The sequence below is a fragment of the Lissotriton helveticus genome, chromosome 3_1 (genome assembly GCF_964261635.1).
Source record: "Lissotriton helveticus chromosome 3_1, aLisHel1.1, whole genome shotgun sequence".
In the NCBI taxonomy this organism is placed as follows: domain Eukaryota; kingdom Metazoa; phylum Chordata; class Amphibia; order Caudata; family Salamandridae; genus Lissotriton; species Lissotriton helveticus.
Genome location: NC_136061.1, coordinates 542,225,742 through 542,250,309, shown reverse-complemented (window position 1 = coordinate 542,250,309; position 24,568 = coordinate 542,225,742). Strand labels below are relative to the sequence as shown.

General features: G+C 47.9%; 1 protein-coding gene across 1 annotated transcript in view; it reads left to right on the top strand.

Moving 5' to 3' along the window:
- Positions 1-24,568, top strand: part of PGAP1 (post-GPI attachment to proteins inositol deacylase 1) — an 896,430-nt gene that overhangs the window by 435,446 nt on the left and 436,416 nt on the right. Inside the window, exons 15-16 of the mRNA XM_078680427.1 lie at positions 9,944-10,017; positions 10,102-10,153. Coding sequence (XP_078536553.1) covers positions 9,944-10,017; positions 10,102-10,153 — 126 coding nt within the window. The remainder of the gene's footprint in view (positions 1-9,943; positions 10,018-10,101; positions 10,154-24,568) is intronic.

Here is a 24,568-nt window from a genome sequence, read left to right as displayed (position 1 = left end):
TGCAGAAGGTTGTGACACAAGGAAGTAATGCAGAAAGATGAGGTGAAGACAGTGGTGATGATGAAGGATATGACATGTTAGATATGCAGATGAAAGATTTCTGATAGCTGTACGAAAACAAGCATTGAAAATGCAATAGGTCTGGCTTCTGATTAAGTTAAAGCTTTTTGCTTTGCTAATGGTATTGTATAGCAAAGCAAATGGCTTTTTCTCTCTCTATCTCTCCTCCCTCTCTCTCACTCTCTCTTTTCTCTCTCATCTGTTGATCGTCCTCCCCCACACACAACCCCCCAAACACATCCCCACACACACACACAACCTCACACACACAACCTCACACAGACCCCCCACACACACAACCCCACACACACAACCCCCCACACACACAGCCACACACAACCCCACACACACACAACCCACACACACCCCACACACACACAACCCCCCCACACACAGACACCCCCACCCCCCACACCTCACACACACCCACCCCCACACACACCCCCCACCCCTCCAGACACCCCCACGCCCCACACACACAACCACACACACAACCCCTCAAACACACACACAAACCCCCCACACACACAAACCCACACACACAATCCCCCACACACAGAAACCCCCCACACACACATCTATCTATCTATCTATCTATTGCCCTCGCTCTATCGCCCTCAGTCTATCTATCACACTCACTCTATCTATCGCATCCTCACAGCATCCCTCACCACCAATCACTCAGGGGCACCACAACATCACTCAAGGGCACCACAACATCACTCAGGGGCACCACAACATCACTCAGGGGCACCACCACATCACTATGTGTTACCACAACATCACTGAACGCCACAGCATCACTCGTCGCCACCACAACATCACTCAGCGCCACCACAGCCTCAATCTGTGCAACCATTCAACAACAACTGGTTCAAATATGTTCTCTCAATGTTTCAAGCTTTATTACAAATGTCACAAAAAGATGTTAATATTTCACTTCTGTTCTTGGATTTTCGTCACAATAAAATACACTGAACATAATCTTCACGACAGTTATTTACAAAAGTTTAAGCTATTGCCATTATAAATTACAAACACTTTATTTAAGTATTAATTATTTTTAAAAAAAAGCCATTGTTCTTTATAATATCAATACATCTAAGTCACGTAAATACAACACATATTGCGTTACAAATGCTATAGGTGTCACATTTGCGAAAGTTAAAACTATTGGCATTGTAAACGACAAAGCTATTCATTTAGCTATTTTCAAAACTAACACATAAATAAAATATTTGTCATTTACAATACCAATAGCTCAAACTTTCCTAATGCGAGACCTATTGCATTGCAAATGCTTGTTTTTCTTGTCGTCTACTAGAGCTCTCCAAGTTCACACATATCTCTTTAGTATGAACCGCAGACAACGCTTCACTGCCACAGTCACACATCATTCACTGCCGTACACAAACATCTCTTTAGTTCTTCAGTTAAATTAGCTTCCCAAGAATTAGTTGCTAACAAAATACATCACCCCCTTCGGCCACACCTCCGAATTCCCATGGACATCCGAATTCCGCTACGTACATTTTACCTTCAAAACAAACATCTCCCTAGGACGGCAACACCAGCTCCAACGCAGAAATTGGACAAGGATCTCCGACGACCAGCTTACTGAGCCCCAGCAACCGCGCTCCCACTGCCACAGACGATGACCCTACCACCGCCCGCACCCTGCACAACTGGATCACTGACTGCGCCAACACCATCGCCCCCTCAAGAAAGCCTCCAACCCTCATGCCAAGAAAACCAGCTGGTTCTCCACCGAACTCAGGGAATCTAGACACACCTGCAGAAAAGCTATGGAGGAACTCCAAAACCCCCCCCAGACCTAAACAACTTCAAAACTGTCACCACCGCCCATCACATACACATCAGATACTCAAGGAAGAAAGCACTCCAGGACAGAATCTCCACCCACGCACACAACAGCAAGGAACTCTTTGGCATCTTCAAAGAGTTCGCCCAACTCAACAGCGAGACTACCGACACCCTACCCTCCCAGGATATCTGCAACAGACTCAGCGCCTTCTTTCACCACAAAATCAAGACTATTTATGACAATTCCCACTGTTCACAGCCCCACGCAGCCGACACTGGACAGCTGGACCGCCCTCAGCATCGAAGACATCCTAAAGATTATGAAGACCACCCACTGCGGGCCCCCGCGGACCCCTGCCCCCACCACATCTACCACAGAGCCTCAGACATCATTGCCCCGAGCTTCAATGAATCATCAACCGCTCCTTTGAGACCGCCTCTTTCCCCGAAAACCAGGGGCGTAAGAAAGGCCCCCGCAGCCCACGCATTGCGGGGGGGCCCTGCACTCCAGGGGCCCCCTCGGCTCACACAGCATTCCACTCGATAACAGCTGGGTCGGTGACGTCCGTCTGGGACGTAGTTTTACAGTTACACTCCTTGGTGTTAATATTGTGGCATGAAGATGTTTTACTCATGCAAGTATTTGACAAGCTCTGTCACCTTTTTCATGTACTAATACTCCCTGGAACAGCATTCTTTCACTCGTGAGTAATCTCCTACCTAAGAAATGAACACATTTGTTTCACAGTTACCCACTTGTTATTGTCTGGTTTCACTTTCTGTCAGGGAAGGAAAAGGACTCTGTCTTTTCCTTCGTGCCCACAAAAGACAAGGACAGTGTCCAGTTCTCCTGCGCCTGGCAGCTGCCCCCCTCCCCACTTTGTTCCCCCTATTCCCTCTCTGTCTCCTTCGTTTATTTGCTCCCCTGTGAAATGGATCCAAAAAGAAAAACACCTCTTTTCCTGACATTTTTCAATTTCCAAGTGCAGCCTCGGGGTGGAGAGAAATAAAACAATCAAAATATGAAAAATAACTAACTAACTAATGCAAGACAGAGTGGTTGCAAGGTGGCCAGACTGATTTATTCACGGCTAAACACTTTAGCGCCACTTTATAGTGTTTGCCAGTGAAGTGCTACTTTTGTTTTCTCGTCGCTCTTTGAACAACACCCTGGATCGGAAAGTGCACTATTCCTGAAAGTACTGAAATACCAGCTTGATGGGTGAATTGGAAGGCAAAAAGCATACTGCGGCTCTGTATTCACAAATGTGGTCTTTTTAAACCATACTGCTTATGTTTTGTAAGGATATAAGCAATAGGCATTGAAGTGGGTCCCTTCTGGGCCCTGTAGTCATGTCCTCAACTTTTCAGGCAAAAGCACTCACTAATTTCTGAATAATGAGTGTAAAAAGAAAAAGTTAACCATGTTGTTCCTGCTTACATTTCACATGCTTTGCTTAATCTTGTATTCCCTATAAGTGTTTGCTTTTTCTTGGATGTTGTTAATTTTTTTTAGGCAGCATATTGCTCTTGTCTAGTGCGTAATTTGTATAGAGTCACATCCAGGTGTTTATAGTGGGTCAGTGCAGTGCAAATTTCTCTCAGTGGGGCAGTATGGTGTTCAGTGGGGGAGAGGATGTGGCACTATGGTCAGAGCTGCTGAATTTGGAACTGGGGATCCAGGTTCAGCCTTCATGACCAGGCCACCAAACCACTCCCCCTGTGGGAGCACAGTACCATGCTAGACCTTAGAAGGCCTGCAAAATCTTAAAGGCCCTGGTGTCTTAGCACCAGCAGGTGGATCCTAGTAGTGGCAAGTGTGGGTTAACCTAGAAGGCATGTCTGCCACAATTCATTCTGAAGTTCACCTTCAGTCTTGCAGGCAGGCCTATGAAGCAGCATGCCCTAGAGTGACAGTGACTCTGTCACTGAGGTCACAGGACCCTTGAGCAGGGTGGCTCTAGTGCAGTGCGACTGCACGAGGTGCTGACCGGCCGTGGTCTGTGCAGGTAACAGCGGTGGGGCAGAGGGGCCGGGTAAGGGGGGATTTGAAGGGACAATCCAGAGAGGAAGTTAAATAAATAATTTCCCCTCTGAATCGTCCCTCGAAATCCCCCCTTACACGGCCCCACCGCTGTGACCTGCATGGACTGCGGCTGACGCCGACTTCAGGTGGGGGCGTCGTGTTTGCAAGTATAATATGGTTTTAAAAGCACTTGCTGCCTCCTTCCTGGCCGCCAACAATTTTCGGCAACAATAAAAATGTCATGATAACTCCTTAGTAGAGAGAGATGGTGTAATGTCTAGTGGACATTTTGACTCATGGAAATGAAGCGGCGGGGTAATGTGCCTGCTACTAAGAACATGTACCATGCAAATTACAAAGTGCACCTAATGTGAATAGGTCAGTGGGTTACTGCTTTTGTCAGAGAGACCCTATTGTAACTTACATTTAATGCGTTAAAATCATACCATAGAACAGTGAGCTATTAACTGTCATGTAAGAGCTGCATGCAAACTACAAGGTATAAATTAGAGCGTTATGGATTTTTACCCCAGTCTTTGATTATCCTAATGTAGCAGAAAAACGGTTCATTTGGGTAGAAATCAATTCTGATTATTAAAGAGAACCACCAACCATGGTATTACGTTATAAATTCTGAGTTTGTGTTTCTCCAGACCAATCACAATTAAACTATGCTGCCTACTAGTATGGTTGTCATGTGACTCCTACAACTTGTTGTCCTTTGTCTTATGTAACATTTCTATACAGTGATTTACACACGTATGGATGATTGTCTCTGTGTAATATGTGTGATGTAAAGTGCTCTGACACCCTACACTGGTATAAGTGGTGCTGTAAATTTTCTGATACTTTATTTTGACATTTTTACACATGCTAACAGTCTCTGCAAAGATTTCTCCTCATTAGTACCAGTGGAATATTCAACTGCAGCAGCGAGAAAGGCGACCTGTCAACCTTTGCATAGGGCCCTACATTTCACAGCAGCACAAGTCACATTTTTTAGGAACTTTTTATCTGTTTGAGCTATAAACAATTTACTAGTTAAAATCATCAGATTATGCAACAGATTATGTATTATGTGGCAAACCTGGCAGAGCCATAATTATGTGGAAACATTTGCAAACTAGGATATTTTGCCTTTCATGTTTGAACTGCTCTTTTGGAAAAAGGGAGGAGAAGTGCTGATGACAAACTCCATGGCTGAGAGACAAATAGCTTGCGATTACACTTTTAAGGATATTTGGGGCATTCTGTGATTGGAAACATATCCCACTTTGTGAATGTATTTTAATGTCAATAACTCATAGTAAGCCTTAAATAAACATGTGTATCCATTGGTTAAATTAAATAACGTAATGAGCTGTTACCGGTTAGTGAAATGGGAAACAAATACAAAAAATGTGGATATTTTGCTCTTTCTGCCACACCTCTGACTCCACCCACTGACCCAATCCACAGGTTATTCCCGCCCTCTGCTTCTCCACCCTCATTACGCATCACCTCTTTGCAGAGAACAATGCCTACATACACGCATGGAGAACTGATCATGTCAACATGTCAGATTGTTACATTCCTACAATGTCCTCTTTGAATAGAATAATGCCTATATGCATGAGGATTCAATCATGTATTTGTATCCACTAACAAATCAGACTATCAAATTGCCTGCTACTTTCCTCTTTGCAAATAGCAATACCTAAGTGGTTGTATGACAGAACTAGATACAGACATTGAATGACTTTAAAACACATTTTTTACCCCACAATTTTTTTTTTGCACTCCAGCGGCGTAACAATAGCAACAACTGTGGTGCATTGGGCCCTGAGATCCAGGGTCCCACCTTCGGTACTGTGCATGATCAGGCCTGAGAACTACTGAATGGGTCAGGAGCGTGGGGGCCCCCCTTCATGCACTTTGCAGGGGTGCCCCCTCAAGTTTCGTTACGCCACTGCCGACAACTGGAAACACGCTGACATCAACCCCCTCCTGAAAAAAGTCTTGGCGGACCTCACCAACCTCAAAAACTTCAGACCGATCTCATAACTCCCGTATAAGGCGAAAGTCATGGAAAAGGCCGTCAACAGTCAACTCGCCGCCTTCATAGAAGAAAAAAACATCCTTGACTCCTCCCAATCAGGCTTAATGAAGAACCATAGCACTGAAACTGCCCTTCTCGCTGCGACTGATGACATCTGCATCCTCCTTGACAGAGGAGAAACTGGCCCTCATACTCCTGGACCTTCGATACCGTCTCTCTTCGCACCCTAGCCCTCGACTGGATATGCTCTTTCCACTCCCAACAGAACGCAACGGGTCAGACTCCCTCCTTTCCTCTTAGAACCCACACTGACCACCTGCAGAGTCCCCCAAGGTTCCTCCAACACCAGACCCTCTTCAACATCTTCATGGCCTCGCTCGCATCCATCGTCAGATCACACGGACTCAACATCGTATCGTGTGCAGACGACACCCAACTGATCCTCTCCCTGTCAAACGTACCCAAACGCTCCAAACATAACTTTCAAGAGTGCCAAAACTGTGGTGCCCATCATGGGCACACACCCTGACGCCTGGATAGACACCTGGCGGCCCCCGCCCTTGGTAACCCTCCCTCCTCGACGGATCACCCACGCAACCTCGGAATCATCCTAGACTCCGAACTCAAAATGGACCACCAGATCAGTGCCACCACCTCTTTCTGCTACCACACCCTCCACCTACTCCGAAAGACCTTCAACTGGATTCCCCTCGAACACTGGAAAACCGTCATCCACTCCCTCATCAGCGGCAGACTAGACCAATATAATGCACTCTACGAAGGTATCAACATGAACCTCACACGCAAACTCTAGAACATCCAAAACGCCGCCGCCAGATTAGTCCTCAACTTACCGCGCCACTGCCACATCAGCCAACACCCACGGACACTACACTGGCACCCCGTCGAGAAGAGAATCACCTTCAAGCATCTCACCCACGCCCACAAAACCCTCCACAACACTGGACCCACCTACATGAACCACCACCTCACGTTCCACTCACCCCAATCCCTCCCCTCCGCTCAGCTCTCCTTTGCGACGGTACCACACATCAAGAAGACCAGATCAGGAGGACTCTCCTTCTCCCTCCTTGCTGCCAAGGAATTGAACTCTCTCACTCTCCACCTCCGACAGACACCATCACCCCCCCCCAGTTCTTAAAGGACCTTAAGACCTGGCTCTTCGATGGAGCTCCGTGATCTTCCAGCAGCTGCGCAACCCCATCCCCCTCAGCACCTTGAGACCCCTTCGGGTGAGTAGCTGCGCTTTATAAACCCTGATTGATTCAATGTATCAACAACTGGAGAACAAAGAAAGTGCAAACTACCAGGAGACGAACACGAAAGGACCAAAAAATGCAAATGCGACTGCATACTCCGATTTCAAAGTTAGCGTACACTGGTGTTGAGTGAACCGCCTCCCCCAGAAGGAAAAGAGGCTTCAGAGGGCAAACTCATTGTCATGTTTAACCCCCTGGACGCGCGTGGAATTCCTCCGTGGTGCAGGCAGATTCCACATGTGCGCGATTCGGACGGCTCCGGACCGTCTAACGCATGGAAAGGGTTAAATATTCCTGTATTTCTTACTCATCCACCATCAACAGTTTGATTAGTAAGCCACAAGACATGCCACCGGAGTCCATGCGTTTCAAGGCCGGGGTGAGGTCTTGAAAGAATGCGCAATGCCTATGTGCACACTCTCATTTTAAAACTACACTGTTGGCATGCAGTATACAGCTCACAAGGCAATGTGTAATACTAGGTATGGATGTTAATGTCCAACACTGCAGAGACTTCGTACACACTGCAATTGTAATATATTGACTTTGTATTGCATGTTAGTGTATTGCACTAGTACTTATTATTAATAACTTAGTTGAAACCTAATGCATTTGCTGATGCTCGTGTTACTTGCAGTTGATATTCACCAATCATTATTCTAATGTTGCTAAATAGGGTTGTTTATAATCATTTTAAATACTTCTTAGTACAAGCAACCACAACCCTATGTTATGTTTTAAATCCTGAGTTTGTTTTTCTCCAGATCAGATACTTTTAACATATGAAGGCTACCTTTGAAAAGAGCCTTCCACTGCATGGCAACACATCATGCAATTATGCAGCAGTTAATGAATTACATGGAAAATTCGACAAATCCATAATTATGTGAAAAACACTTTGGCGGTACAATCGCATAATTCCAGTGCTACTGACTATAATGTTGCTTTCTGTGGCAATCTGGGCCACATAAGGGAGTTCACGTGACAAATGTCTTGACTCTTTGTCCACTAATGGCACTGTCACCAGAGTGCGGGCGGGGGGGGACTCAGTGGTTCTAAGTTCAAGTTTAAAAACTATCACTTTTAATAATTTCTTCTCAGTGAAAAAAATTTACATTTTTGTGAAAGCTTCTACATGTTAAGGAATTATGTAGTGACTATATCATATTTGATGCGATGTTTGTTGTATGATTTACTTGGCAAACAATTCCAGGGATCTGCTCGTGAACAGCCTCTCACAGTCAGGCCAGGCCCTTGACTCAGCTCTTGTTCAGTTCTTCCTGTTAATTTGTTGGCTCGCCCACCTCTAGGCGTAGCAATCATTCATGCAGCCGGTGCAGTGTGCCAGCCTGAGGCCAAAGCACTTCAACAGCTGATTGCGGGACAGACTGGTAAAAAGGCATAGCCAGTGAACGGAGGGATTTCATTTTACTGTAACTCGTTTCTGCAAAGTTTTTAGTATTTAATCGATTCCAGTTAATGGAGAACGAAGAGTACAATAAGAAACACCTAAAATGACACTACATGTGTACTAATCCCAAAATCTTCTACTGCCACACTGTAACCTGCCAAACAAATGCTCCATGCTGGATTTATAGCCGTTTCTTAACAAACAGTGATTTTCCAGTCTGTATGTATGCTATTTCAGTAACGCAACCCTAGGCGAAAAGCACCAGATCACTGTACAAGGTCGAAGACAAAATCTATGTCTGGACACCTGCGCCAAATCTTTGATCTGCATATTTAGTAATGTTTCACGCAATACAATGCAGTGAAGTAGCTGCGCTTTTATGTGTGAACAGACAGCAGCAGAATTTCAAAGATATTGTGCTTTGGAAATTGGATTGAAAGCTGTGACATACAAGTTACAAAGTGAACCCTCACTTCATCTCTCTGTTCACTATTCAACCTATTCCTCTCTCAGTTGCCTTTACTCTATCTGTTCCCTCCTCTCACCTACCCTCCCAGTGTGATCTGGAGAAACATGAATCTCTCTCGGAGATTTCACAGTGATTTATTTATTTCATGGAAAAATTAAATGAAAGCAAGCATTTGCAACGCAATAGATCTTGGATTATTGAAAGTTTGAGTTATTTGCATTGCAAATGATAATGTTTGTCAGATTTCGTTTTTTGTCAAAAAAATCCCAGCAGTAGCATAAGTAATAAAAGAAAATCCATGAAGCGGGGAAAGGGTGCAGTAACACAGTTGGTTACTATGTGTCCGTGTGGAGTTGTAAAGGTACCTGTATTAGCCACATAAATTACTGCACCTTTAATGCAGTTATAAAATAAGATTGCAGCTGAGCGTACGTTTCCATTTGTTTTTATTGGAAGTTAGATTTTTGTTAGCTTGCGTTTGCTAGCTAAAATCTCACTTCTAATAAAAACAAATGGAATGTATGCACTTTTCCAATCTTTCTTATTATAATATAAGGGTGCAGTGGCTAATAGAGATTCCTGTATAACTCCACAGGGACACCTAGTAACAGCCTGTGGTACCCTCACCCTTTCCTTGCTTCGTAGATTTTCTTTTATTACTTATGCCACTGCTGTGATTTTTTTTGACAAAACATAAAGACTAACAAACATCATTTGCAACACAATAGCTCAAACTTTCAGTAATGCAAGGCCTATTGCATTGCAAATGCTTGTTTCTTATGCTGCCATCTAGTAGGTTGTCATTCTAAATAACGTTGTGTATTTTATTTTCCAGGGTTCGCTTCGAATCAGATCAGATTGGAGTCTAGTGGGCTGTTTTACATTGTGCACCTGCAGGACTTTGGTGAGGTAATACTGACTAAAGTGCTTCTGTGCTAAGCAGAGATCCTTGAAGTCACTTAAATAAGTAACTGTATTTCCTCTTCTATGTAGATATATCAAGCTTTTAATATATACATTGAACGCCACTGCCAGTTTGACAAAGGTACGTTTGTGTTTTAAATTAATTTTGTAGTTTTGAAACATTCTGTTGTGATTGTGTGTAAAATTCTATCCTACAGAGACCCACAGAATTTTATCTCTCCCCCTTAATAGTTCCATGAGAGGTTCCTGCCTCTACTTGCTTGATTATAGTGTTCTACAGTCTTCCAAAATGTAGAACATGCTCACTATGCTGTTGTAAGCTCTAGCCATACCCAGAGTGTTGTGGCTGAATAAATACCCCTCCCATACTCAACCTCCTTTGTGTATTTGCTCTGTTTTTTTGGGGCTGTTGGCTGTCTTGATTTTCTCCAGATTTTCTGCCCAGCCCTCTGGCATTGTCAGACATACTTTTCAAATTGCTAGTAACCTTTCTTACTGGAGTAAAAGGGTTTTCTTTTGAAGTATGATTTCCAGTAACTACATTTGTGTGTACTTTACCCCGCAACTCCAATATTTAGGCTTCCAGATCGGTTGCTACTTCTCAGATGAATTCGATACCAATGCTACATCAAGTGAACATCTTCATGCTGATGTAATTTTTGGTTCATCCTGAGAAATGTTTTTCTCAGTATTTCATATTTCAGTATTTCAGTAATCAATATATATTTTCAAAGAATGCAAAGCACCTGATGTGTTGCTGAAATAAATGCTCATGTTCATTAAGGAAAGTGCACAAAAGTAATCCAGTTATTTAGAGGGACTTGGACAGCACTAATTAACAATTGACAATGCTTTTCTTTATGTGGCTAATGAGTGGAAGACGAGGTTTATTATTATGATCGACTGATTATTAGAATGCAGCAGGTTCTCTACAATGCATGTTAATAACTGGTTAATTAATTTCCAGGCGTTTAAAATGCTTGGTTGCCATTTTTGTGAGGGTGAAAATGTAAATACAAGAGCTGAACTCTTCCACATTCGCCATCTGCTGCAAAAAGTGTTGTAAAAGAAATTATGTAGTTGTTCTTCTAAAAATGACATCAGTTAAAGGTTTACTGTGCTGAGATCTCCCTCTTCCAAGCTTTCAGGAAAAACAGTTTATCTGAAAGAAAGAGACACGTCCGTGATAGATTCCTTGCCTTAGAATTACCCCCAGGCATCAGATTTGATTTGGAAAGTTTTCGTCAGCAGTGCCCCTGCGCGTCAGAATGTGGCGTTGTGCGGCTCCGCGTCCGTCGTAGGCGTCGTGATCGCTGGGATGACGTCGATGCAGCTACTTAGATGACGCCCGCGCGCGCTGACGTCAGTTTTTTCTTTTTCCACACATGCAAGCGCAGATCCGAAGAGAGCGATACCCCCAGTATCTTTTTGACTGAGTTTTTTGGGACCTTTGTCTCTGTCTTTTTTGAGTCTTTGACTCCTGGTTTCAAGTCTTGCGAGGTTTGTTCCCGCATGATGTCGTTGACAGACCCGCACCGCGAGTGTCTCTTCTGCCTGGGGTGCGACCGCGACCCCACGTCGTGCCCCGACTACCGGGCCAAGGCTCCAAAAACTTTTATGGGAGCAGTCCCGAAAGCTGCTTGAGACCCGGGAGTCAGCTCCGCGCCGTTCAAGATCCTGGTCCCGAGGAAGGTCGAGGACCCGCCACCATCGTTTGCCGAAGTCGTCACACTCGAGGGCAGGTAAGACGATGCACAAGAAGTCGAAGAAGCGCCGTCACTCTTCGCCTTCCCCTAGCATGTCGCGCGACACGACTGAGGGTGCGGGTGGTGCCACCCCTGCGGCTCCGGCTGAGCCTACGCAGTTGCTGACGGCCTACCTGCCTTTCCCGGGTCAGTCGGCGACTCCGGCCCAGCTGCAGAAATTTCTGTCAGGTATGGCCTGCCTCTTTGAACCGTCGGGCCTCGCCAGCGCGCCTTTGAGCCCCACGGGTCCAACTGGGGGTCCTCGCCCTTCGATGATGGCTCCGGCGCAGACGTCGGCGGCTCCGGCCTCGGCACCGCAAGACCCCCATGGATCCATCCCAGCCGATGTTGGTTGACCTTATACGACCTTCACTGACATCAGCGTCCACGGCACCGCCGCCAGCTGGCTCCCCGGCCGATTTCGTCCCCGGCTTCCACCCCGACATGGAGACGGTGCCTAACCTGTGTCGATCAATGCTGATTCTGACGCCGATGGGGAATTTTTATCCCTTTCTCCATCCTCCTCCTTCTCTCCCACCTGCCCAGCAGGTTACGGAGGACGGGGAGGACTGGGAAAGGTCTGAAGACCCTTCGCAGCCCAATGTGAGTTAGAGCCGGACTGGTCAGTGGTTTTGGAGGACGCTGGTGATCGGGATTTTTCTCCAGAAGCTGGCGCACTGTCTCCTTCTACCGTGGCTACAGAGGAGGGTGGTACATATTCAGTGGTGTTGCGTAGGGCAGCAGATGCTCCCCACCTCGAGCTAACTACAGTGGCTACAGGACTAATCCCCTGACAGAAGTGCTTCGGTCGGCTTCCTCTGTGGAGCCGCTGCTGCCCTTTAATGATGCACTTTCAGACGTTCTTTCGGCCACCTGGTCCAGGCCCAACACAGGTGCTACTGTGGATAGGAACGTGGCCGGACGCCATCGCCCGGCAGCATGAGACTCCATTTTCCTCTCCCAACACCCTACCCCTGAGAGCTTGGTTGTCCAAGCCTCTGCTTCTCTGAGCGCATTCCCTTCCTCTCCTCCGGACAGGGAATCCAAGAAACTGGAGCAGTTTGGGAAGAAGATTTTCTCTTCCGCCAGTTCAGGGTTTCGGTCTGTGAACACCGCATACCTTTTGGGTCATTATTCCCACACTAGCGAGGAGGCCCGGACGGTGCTCTCCCAAGCTATTGCTGTGGGGAGAGATGCAGACAAGTTCACAATTCGTTGTGGCCTTGACACAGCCGACTCGCTTGGTAGGGCAATTTCCACGACAGTGGTGCTACACCATAACGTCTGGCTGAGGACGACTGGCTTTTCAGTGGATGTCCAGAACACTCTGATGGACATGCCTTTTGGGCGACAAGGCAGATAGTGTGTTGGGGTATTTTAAGGACTCGTGGGCTACGGCCAAGTCCATGGGCCTTTCGGCCACTTGCACTGCTTCGGCTTTTTGCTCCTTTTGTGGCCAAGGAAGGGGCGCCTAATCACGTTCATTTCAGAGCCCCAAGCCTGTGCAGTAACAGTCTCAGCGCAGCCGCGGACGTGGGACACACCGAGGTGGGTCACGGGGCCAGCGAGCGGGTCAGTCCACCAACTTCCCTGCCACCACTGGCTCCAAACCTTCCTAGTCCGGTGTTTCAGGCCCATCAAATGGCAGTGGACAGCAGGATTCGCCATCACCTCCCCCACTGGCGCACCATCACTTCGGACAGGTGGGTTTTACAGAGAGACCGAAGGGGCAACTCCCTCCCCTTCGAGACGACCCCTCCAGCCATGCCACCTCAGTACTACCGCATGTTGGGGGATCACTTGGCACTTCTCCAGCAGGAAGTTGCGGCCCTCTTGGCCAAGGGGGGCATATAGCGCTTTCCAACATCAGAAGTAGGTCGTGGTTGTTTCTCCCACTACTTCCTGGTTCCAAAGAAGGACAAGGGCATGCGTCCTATCTTAGACCTTCAGAACGTCAATTGCTTCCTCCGGAAGGAGAAGTTCAAGATGCTAACACTTGCGCAGGTCTTGTCTGCCCTAGACCCTTAAGACTGGATGGTAGCGTTAGACTTGCAGGGCGCTTACTTTCATATCCCCGTCCTGCCGGCCCACCGGCGTTACCTGCGATTCACGGTAGGTCACGAGCACTTTCAGTTCACTGTGCTTCCTTTTGGCCTTACCAGCGCCCCTTGGGTGTTCACTAAAGTGATGGCATTGGTCGCAGCTCATCTGCGGAGATCAGGTGTTTCAGGTGTTTCAGTCTTCCCCTATCTCAATGACTGGTTGTTGAAGGCGGGCTCGCTCCACGCAGTCGTCTCCCATCTCCAGACTACGGCCGACCTCCTGCATTTGCTGGGGTTCTTCATCGACGTGCCGAAGTCACACCTGATCCCCTCTCTGAAGCTCTTCTTCATTGGAGCGGGTCTGGACACGTCACAGTTTTGGGTTTATCCTCTCGAGCAGCGAGTCTGAGACATTGGGGCTATGATTCCGTTCTATCAGCCCTTGTCCTGCGTTTCAGTCAGGATGATCTTGAGACTGCTGGGCCTCATGGCCTCCTGCATCCTGCTGATCAATCATGCCAAATGGCATATGCGGGCTCTGCAGTGGGACTTGAAGTTCCAGTGGACGCTGCATCAGGGGAGCCTGTCCGACTACGTCCAGATCTCAGAGGGCACTGCACGACAATTGCAGTGGTGGCTCACGAACCAGGATTGGGTCAGCGGCAGATCCCTCTCCCTTCCCCAACCGGAGCACACAGTGGTGACAGATGCGTCCCTCCTGGGATGGGGCGGCAACAAGGGAGAGGCTGAGATCAGAGGCCTCTGGTCTCCGGCGGAGTCCAGTCTCCATATCAACCTTCTGGAGCTCAAAGCAATCCTACTAGCACTGAAGGCATTCCTTCCCTGTGTCAAGGGGAGAGTAGGGCAGGTGTTCACAAACAACACCACCGCCATGTGGTATAGCAACTAGCAAGGCGTGGTGGGGTCGTGGACCCTTTGTCAAGAGGCTCTGCGCCTCTGGGCGTGGCTGGAACACCAGGGCATTTTCCTGGTGGTTCGACACTTGGGGGGGGGGGGGGGGGGTTCTTTGAACGCCAGGGCGGACGAACTCGGCCGCAGGTGCATGATGGATCACGAATGCCATCTTCACTCGGAAGTGGCGCAAGGTCTCTTTCAACAGTGGGGAGAGCCTTGGTTAGATCTATTCACCATCGAAAAGAACGCGCAATGTCAGCAGTTCTGCGCGTTGGAATTTCCAAGGCGGCACTCACTCAGCAACGCTTTTCGTTGCGAGTGGAGTTGCGGTCTATTGTACGCCTTTCTGCCTATACCACTTCTACCCAGAGTGCTGAAGAACATCAGGCGCGACCGGGCCCTAGTCATTCTTGTGCCTCCGACTGGGTTCGAAGGGTATGGTATCCCGAGCTACTCAGTATGAGCGTGGATCCCCCGATCCGACTGCCTCTTCGGGAGGATCTTCTGTCGCATCAGCAGGGGACGGTCCTCCACCAGAACCTGTCCAGCCTCCACCTCTTTGTATGGAGATTGAGCAGCAACAGTTGATTTTATTTGACTTGCCTCCTAAAGTCGGTGATGTTATTCTGGCAGACAGGCGTCCATCGACTAAATCGACTTCAGGTGGAACAAATTTGTGGCATGGTGCACAGCAAGGGCTGTGGATCCCCTTTCTGCCCCTCTCTCAGAAGTCCTTTTGTTCCTTCTTTCTTTAGCCCGGCAGGGCTCTGCTTTGGGCACTATTAAGTGCTACCTTTGTGCAATTTCAGGCTTTCTCAGGCTCCCTGATCAGCCCTCTCTTTTCAAGTCCCCAGTTGTAAATAGATTTCTCAAAGGCATTACTCACCTTTTCCCTCCCTTTCCGTTTGTAATGCCGTAGTGGGACTTAAATCTGGTTCTTACTTATTTAATGTGCGCTCCTTTTGAGCCGCTTCACAACTGTCCTCTTCGTTTACTGACTGTAAAGACTGCTTTCCTGGTTGCCATCACCTCCGCTAGGCGCGTGAGTGAGCTCCAGGCTCTCTCCTGTAAACCTCCTTTTCTGTCTGTTCATCTAGACAAGGTTGTGCTCTGCACTCGTCCTTCCTTCTTGCCAAAGCTTGTTACTACATTCCACATTGTGTGCAAACTATCACCCTGCCCACTTTCTTTCCGCCTCCGCACCCTTCCAGAGTGGAAGAGAGGCTCCACCGTCTGGACTCAAAACATGCGCTTTCATTTTACCTGAATCGCACACAACAGTTCCAGGTGGATGACAAGCAATTTTGTTGGCTACGTAGGTACCAAGAAAGTCCGGGCTGTACACAAGAGGACTATCTCCCGTTGGGTCGTCTTTTAAAAAACATATTTTATTGGTTTCGGACGTATAAGATACATTAGTCACAACCATTCAGCATCTACTTATGTCTAGCATCCCATTATCCCTCCCCCACTTTATCACACATGGATCCACCCAAGCTATGTGGGAGCAATATGATGGTACAGTGACGAATTAAGCTTCAGCATGCTATAAATCTTGACTTCCAGATTCTAACTCCCAAATTAAACTCCCCCCCCTCCCCCCGACCCCAACAAGTCGCCCTCCCCCACCCTCCTCCTCGGTGTGTGTTCCTGTGGCATCTGTTCCATATTCTTGTCGTGAAGAGATGTCCGATCTTATTACTCAAGCATCACTCTCCCACTCTAAGAACATCTTTCTAGGCGACTATAACATCCACTGGAACAAAAATGACGACCCTGCTGTCTCCCGATTTAATGATATCATGGACATCGCAGACCTGACCCAACTCTGCCAATCCCCAACTCACACCAAAGGTGCCACCCTTGATGCTATCCTGACTAGCAAGGATCTCGCCTCCCTCTCACTGATCCTTCCTGTAGACTGGTCCGACCATCACCTTATCCTCTTCAACTTAAATAGCTCTATTATACCACCCGGACCCCAGAGGCAGTTTACCTTTGAAACCTACCCGTAAACTTCACCTTATTCCACCAGGTGAATTGGAAGCCGCCATTGAATCCCGCCTACTTCTCACCCCTCTCTCCCACAGCACCAATGACCTTACCGAACACTACAACAATTCTATTCTAGAAGCCCTTGATCAAATTGCCCCTATCAAATACAAACAAGAAAAAAAATCCCACCAAAATCCTGGTTCAATGCGGACCTTAACAAGGAAAGACCGGCACTCAGGCACTCGGAACGTACCTGGAGGAATCATCCCACCACTAACAATTTAGTGCTTCAAAGAAATGCCAGGACCCAATACAAAAAACACATCTTCAATGAAAAAGCCTCCTATCTCCAAGCACAGCTAGACCAGGCTAGAAACCGCCCTAGAAAACTCTTTAACGTTGTCAAAAAACAAACCTCCTCTGGCCCTCCCAAAATTCTAGCCACTACTGAAAGATGTAATGAAATCGCCAGCTTCTTCTCCAACAAAGTCAATGCGATTGAACTTTCCTTCACCTCCACCCCCCTCCCACCCGAACCCCCCTCAAACATCACCTTCTCCCTAACATTCGTAGCACTAACTCGTCCTCCGCCCCCCGTTTCTAGACAACTCCCAACCACTCTCAGTTCCCCCCTCCCAGTCTCCAGTCTCATACACCACCAAGCTAAAAATAATGCCTCCTGGAGCGGATTCTTCCCTGTCTCTGAAACAGCTATCGTCAACATTATCTCAAAACTCAAACCCTCCTCTCACATCAAAGACCCGCTTCCCTCTCTCCTGGTCCAAGAACTCAAACGCATAATTGCCCCGCTTTGGACCAATATCATCAACTCCTCTCTCTCCACGGGCTGTGTTACTGCCTCCCTTCAGTTAGGCCAAATCTCCCCCATCCTCAAAAATCCCTCCGCCGACCCAAATGACCTTAAGAACCTACGCCCCATCTCTAACCTTCCCTTCCTCTCTAAAGCCCTGGAAAAATGTGTCCTTTCCCAACTTGATAACCACATCATCTCCTACAATCTCCTTGACATGTTCCAATAGGGCTTCAGAAAAGGATGGAGTACTGAAACGGCCATGCTCAATATTACAGACGATATTCACCGCTCTCTAGACAGAGGTAAATCCTCTCTACTAATCCTCCTTGACCTTTCGGCGGCATTTGATACTGTCCACCATCCCACCCTTCTTAGCACCCTTAAAGCTCGCTTTGGTCTTGAGGGCACCGTACGCAAATGGTTCTCCTCATTCCTTCAAAACAGATCCCAACAAATTGAGCTCAGTCATTGCCTCTCCAAGCCCCAACCGGTCACACTTGATGTGCCACAAGGCTCTATCCTCTCCCCCACCCTATTCAATCTATTCATGGAACCACTCACCCTCATTCTCAAACAAGCCAAAATATGCTACCACCTCTATGCCGATGACACCCAACTTTACTACAAGATCAAATCCCACAATGACATCCTTCACCTCAACGACACATTGATGAAAATTCAAGCCTGGTTCCACCTTAATCATCTCAAACTGAACGCAAAAAAAACTGAAATCATCCGATTTAGTCCCAAGAGCAACTCTCTCCCTATCCAGGTCTGGATCAACGATATCACTGCTCTTAACTGCCCCCTCTCCACCTCCAACTCTGTCAAATCCCTAGGCATCAGCATTGATCTAAACCTGACACTCATCCCACACATAAAAAATGCTGCCAAAAGTGCTCTTTTCACCCTTCACCACCTCAAAAAACTGAAACCTTTTATTCCTGCCGATGACTTTAGAATCATTGTCCAATCACTCGTTCTATCCAAAATTGATTATGGTAACGCAACACTCGCTGGCACCCCTAAAATCCACCTGGCTCCGATTAACTGTGTTCTCAACCTCGCCCCCAGACTCATCTCCGATTGTAAAAAAATTCGACCACATCTCTCCTGTCCTTAAAAACCTCAACTGGCTCCCGATCGAAGGAAGATTCACCTACGAGATTGCATGTATCACACACAAAGCCCTCCACCTAAACACCCCCTCTTATCTTGCTGACAAATTACAAAAAGCTGGTTGCTCTAGGTCCCTTAGGAGCACCAACTCCCTTATCCTAATCCCTCCCTGACTCAAATGCAAAAAAGCCCAATCCCGTGCATTCTCTGGTAATGCCCCTACTATTTGGAACTCCCTCCCCAAGGATCTCCGCTGCAACCCCTCCTACCCTCTCTTCAAAAAAAGGCTCAAATCGCTTCTTCTCAACAAATATTGGGGCACCTAATGTTTCTGATTCAAGCACTATCAACTCCTGCTCCCCTGCTATCCCCTCACCACACCCCTTCCCGCCTCTATTTCCTCCTCTTCTCCTGTTCTACACCGCTTATGTCTCGGATTCTCTACACTCCCCATCCCCTTTATGATCGCCTGGCCTCTCCTCCCCACTCACTCATTTAAAGGCTATGTTTTTTGCGGCTTTATTCGTCATATATTACCACTCCACATCCATTTGAATGTAATGTTTTTTTTATATCTTTCATGTTTAATGCAAATTGTGGACGATTTCTTGTATGTATACCTACCTTGTAAAGCGCTCTGATACCCTTCGGTTCAGTAGCGCTATATAAAACTCTCTAACCGCATCCTGTAGTGTACCTGTAATTGCAAGAGGACTTTATGGTACCCAGTTCACTTCGCCTACTCTCCCTCGGCTTGGTGATCCGATAAGGATTGTACCAGTGCCTCCGGTGCGTTTGCTGAATCTAGGGCTTTTTCATTATTGAGCCGGCGTGCCTGCTGATATCTAAGGGTACCCTTGCTGCCTGCCCACTTTATGAACTCAGCTTTCCATCTCTTGCTGTTAGGCCTGTCTTTTGATTTCCAATGCCTGGTGATTTCCCTTTTCGCCAGCAGTAGCCCCATATTTACAAATTTGCTTGTCACCTTAGTCTTAGGCGCGTGAGGGAACCAGTGCAGTATGCATGTTGCAATGTCAAAAGTTAAGTGTCGCTCCATGGTCAGAGCCAGCGTGTCTCCCACCTCTTCCTAGTAGTCCCCTAAATTAGGGCATTCCCATAACATATGTTCTAGTTCCACCCCTTCTCTCGCGCATCGGGGGCACGCTGCTTCCTCTACGTTAAAATACTTCCTAATTCTACCCGGTGTTAAGTATGCCCGGTGCAGGATATAGAAATGTATCTTGCGTTCCTCGTGCCTTTCCAAGCTCTACGTACAATCTGTTCCCATGCCTTCTCCGGTATGGGTTTCCCGATGCCCAGCTCCCATTTGCCTCTGTATCTAATGGTGCCAGCCCTTCATTCAGCATTCTAGAGTACAGACATGTGACTGCTTTAAATGTCCCTGCCGCCATCATTACATATTGGCATGCCTTTGTCGTTTTAGGTTCGATGAGCCCTTCCCTCCACTGTACCCGTAGTGCATGAACCAGCGCGGCGTGTATTAAAAATCCTCCACCAGGTAAATCATACCTCTCTTGTAATGCTTGGTAGGTTAACAACACACTGTCCTCCTATAAATCCCCAATTACTTGGATCCCCGCTTGTTCCCAGTCCTGTAGAGGCGTCCAATCGCCTCAGTGGGGTAACGCTGTGGCCACCCCCAACGGAATTTCGGGTGCATAGGGATGTAGAACTCCCGCTCTACGCTGTGAGCGATTCCAACACAATCTCAGTGTATTTTCTTCCATTGAAAGATCTCTAAGGTCTAGTTTTTGTTGCATGACTATGTAGGATATAACATGGCATGGTATTCCCCCACCTCTCAGGTGTTCAGGGCCTCTGAATTCTCTCGCCACTGCCTGCGTCAATAGCTGTAGCTGGGCCGCCAGATAATACAATTCGAAATCAAGGACGGCTAGTCCGCCCTCTGCCTTTGGTCTTATTAGTGTTGCTTGGGCCACTCTTCGCCTACCAGATCACCATAAGAACCCAACAATCAAGGATTTCAAGGACTTAAAAAACGAACACGGTATCCAGACCAGTAACGTTCTAAAGAAATATAATAACCTAGGTAGTGCTACCATTTTTAATAGAGCTATCCGACCTGTGACGGATAGCGGGAGAGTAGCCCAAAAGGCCATGCTACCCTTTAATGCTCTAATGCATCTCCCTACGTTCCCTTCCAGCATATAATTGGCCCTATGATATACGTGTACACCCAGGTATGCCAGGCCGTTCGGTTCCCATTGCACTTCTCTAGCTGTGGTGGGTGGTGGCTCCCCGGGTCTCATTGGAAACAGACATGTCTTGGTCCAATTCACCCGTAGGCCTGATATATTTCCAAATTCTGATAGCAAGCCCCGCCGCCCCCTCCAGTGCACTCCCCGCATTATCTAGAAACATCAACAAATCATCAGCATACAACGAAATATACTGCTGATTCCCCCTGTGCGATAGGCCACCATAGCTCTCTCCCAATCTAGCTCTTGCAGCTAGTGGCTCTATTGCTAGGGCAAACAATAAAGGGGAGAGCGAGCACCCTTGCCACGTCCCACGGGCCACTGGGTACTGTGGTGATATCAATGCTCCCACCTTCACCCTAGCTACTGCAGATGTTTAGGGCACCTTTGTCCAAGCCACGAAGTCGTCTCCCACTCCGAAGCGTCTTATACAAATACAACCATTCCAAACTATCAAAGGCTATTTGTCCACCGAAAGCACCATTGGTTTTAGTGCACCCGGCTGATCCTCTTCTGATATCCTCACCAATCTCCTCACATTAGAGGCTGTGTTCCGTGTCGGGAAGACCCCAGCCTGATCTTCATGTATCAAAGTAGTCATGTGTTGCAAGAGGCGAGTCGCCAGTACTCTGCTCAGAATCTTGTAATCAGTGGTCAGCATTGATAGCGGGCGGTTGGAGGCTGTATCCGTCCCTTCCCGGCCGGGCTTTAATAGTGGGATCACAAGCGCTTCCCGCATTGATCCAGGGAGTTGACCTAATTCCTTCGCCTCTCTATATATCTCTAACAACCTTGGAGCCAATAAATCTACATGTCGCCAGTAGAACTCTACAGGCAATCCGTCTACTTCCGGTGTTTTATTACAGGCCATATGCTTGATAGCACTCCTAATTTCCTCTATCATTATATAACGGCCCAAGGATTGCGCTTGCTCCTCTTCCAACTCCGGAAGTAAGATCCGACCCAGGAAGGAGTCGATTTCGGAGGTCCCTGCCACCAACGAGCTGCTATACAATGCTTCATAGTATTGCAAGAATCGGTTCAATATCTCACTCTGGGTGAACATCGCCTCCCCATCTTCATCTTCTACAGCCAATATTGGTAGGCCACGCTACTGCGGATTAGCCATCCAAGTTAGTAATGTCCACGCCTTATCTCCCTCAGCGTGTGCTTTTGTGATGTAAGTTTTATGATCAAAGCAACGCAGTCTCTCTACCTCCACCGCCACCCCTTCTTTAGCTGCAGCCACCTCTGCTTGCACCTCAGGACGTCCGGGCCTTGCTAATTCCACCTTTTTATGCCTGCCCTCGGCACGGTCTACATCCTGTAGCAACACCTTCCTCACTCCTACATGTTTACTAATGCAGAGCCCCCGTACTACCACTTTAAAGGCATCCCATTCCATGGCTCTTGTGGACGCCGTCCCCGCATTCGCGGTAAAGTAATGTATTATCCCTTCCTCTATTTCCCTCTGGAAAATCGGGTCATCCAACGTTTCAGGGCGTAGTCGCCAGGTGGGGATGGCAGATTGTGCCATCATCCAGTGCACAGTAAACAGCAGTGAGTTGTGATCAGACAGTGTCCTGGTGAGATATTCAGTGTGTACTATGGAGGGCACCAACAGCGTGGAGCATAAAACTGCATCCAATCGAACATGCAAATCGTGCAACGCAGAGAAGTATGAGTAGTCCCGGTCATGTGGATGGTGTGTGTGCCATACGTCTACTAAATCCCATCTGTTTTGCCACTCCCTCCTACATTTAGCCAGTCTATACACAGGGAGTCCGCTAGTGGAGGGTGTGATCTATCTCCTGATGGGTCTGCTATGGAATTAAAATCCCCTCCCAGTACTACAGAGCCTGTAAAGTAATACGCTAACGTGCCAGACAAGCGTTCTAGAAAGTGCGCTTGGTCAGTGTTTGGTGCGTAAATGCTACAAAGCGCTATATCCCTACCTCGTAGTCTCCCTTCTACTGCTACAAATCGTCCTTCAGGGTCTATTGTCTGTTTCGTCACTTGGAAAGGAACCCCGGCCCTAATCCAAATCAATGCCCCCCGTGCAAATGCAGAGTATGCGGTGCTGAATACCTGTCTTCTCTTCTTCTCCGTTGCAAAGCTAAACCCTCTGCCTTAGTGAGGTGAGTTCCTTGAAGTAATGCTATGTGTATCTCTCTTCTGACTAAGTAGGCATGGATCTTGTGGCGCCTTGTCATTGTGTGAAGTCCCCTCGCATTCCAGGTAATACATCGTAAATCAGGTGTGGCCCCCATCATTATAGTACAATATCCGCATTTCAATCCGTATTTCAGGAACCACACCGGTGAACCCCCTACCCCAACTTTTCTCCCAACTACCCAACATTCCCACCCCCCCAAGAACAGGACCTAGAACCAAACCATCCAAACCACTGATATCATTAGCACACTTCTAAGCCTGCCAGTAGTTACTGAGGGCATGCCTTATGGGCAACGAGGGGAGCTCAATGCCAATGGGTCGCCACTTACACCCTAGACTCATACCCGCCCGATAGCCCGACATAAGATACAACATGCATGTGCTCCCCCCGATCATCAGTTTCAGTAGGCACCACCTAACAGTTCGGGCTTACCACTGCCCATTCGGAACGAAAGAGTCCCCCCACCCCCGCGCAGCCTCCGACCCCGTTGACCCACCATCGCTGTAATGTCCATCAACCCTCTCCCCACCTCTGTCAGTCGCACATGAGCTTCCCATACTACAGCCTTTACTCGTCCAGTAGTCCATCCGCTGTCCCTGGTGTGATCAGCGGTATCCGTATGCTGTCCGCTTCTTAGGTTTCAGTTTCCGATTGCTCTTTGTCCTTTTCTGAGTCAGTACCTTCTGGAGAGTGCATCATCTGATCTCCTGAGAGAGCAGATACCGCCTCCAGCACCTCCCGCCGCTCTGCCTCAGTTTGTGATGTGGAGGGCCTCCGCAGTCCTCGCCGCAGTTGCCGAAGCCTTTGCGATTTGCGCTTTGGAAGTCCTTCTGAGGCGTCTTGAGTCTTTCGTCCCTGACCATCCTTTCCAGCACTATAGGATTCCAGCCATTTCCATGCTTCCTCTGGGGTTTCATGGAAGCAGGTCTTGCCATCTACAATTATTCTCAGTTTAGCTGGGAACAGCAAGGAATACTGGAGGCCCTCCCCTCTCAATTCTCTTTTAATTGACAAGAAGGAGGAGCAGCGCCGTTGGATCTCAAAGGTATAGTCCCGGAATATGTTGACCTTGCTATTCCCGACGTGGAAAGGGCCCTCAGTGCGCGCTTTCTGGAGTAGCAAATCTCTGTCTCGGAAGTGCAAAAATCGGGCCACCACCGTCCTTGGGGGTCGCCCCTGCTGCGGCGGTCTAGCCTGAACCCTGTGCGCTCGTTCCAAGGTGTAAAAGGAGGACAATCCCTCGGGGGCCACCACCGATTTTAACCAGATCTCTAGATACTGCACCATGTCCGATCCTTCCGCCTTTTCAGGCAGACCCACTACTCGAATATTATTCCACCGATTTCTACTTTTGGCATTCTCGGCCCTCCTCTCCATCGCCGCAATCCGGTCCAAGGCATTTGTCACCGTGGCTTTCAGTGCGTTCTGTGCTGGTTCAGCGTCCTGAAGCGCTCCCTCCATTAGTTTCATCCTGTCTGCCAGTTTAGAGT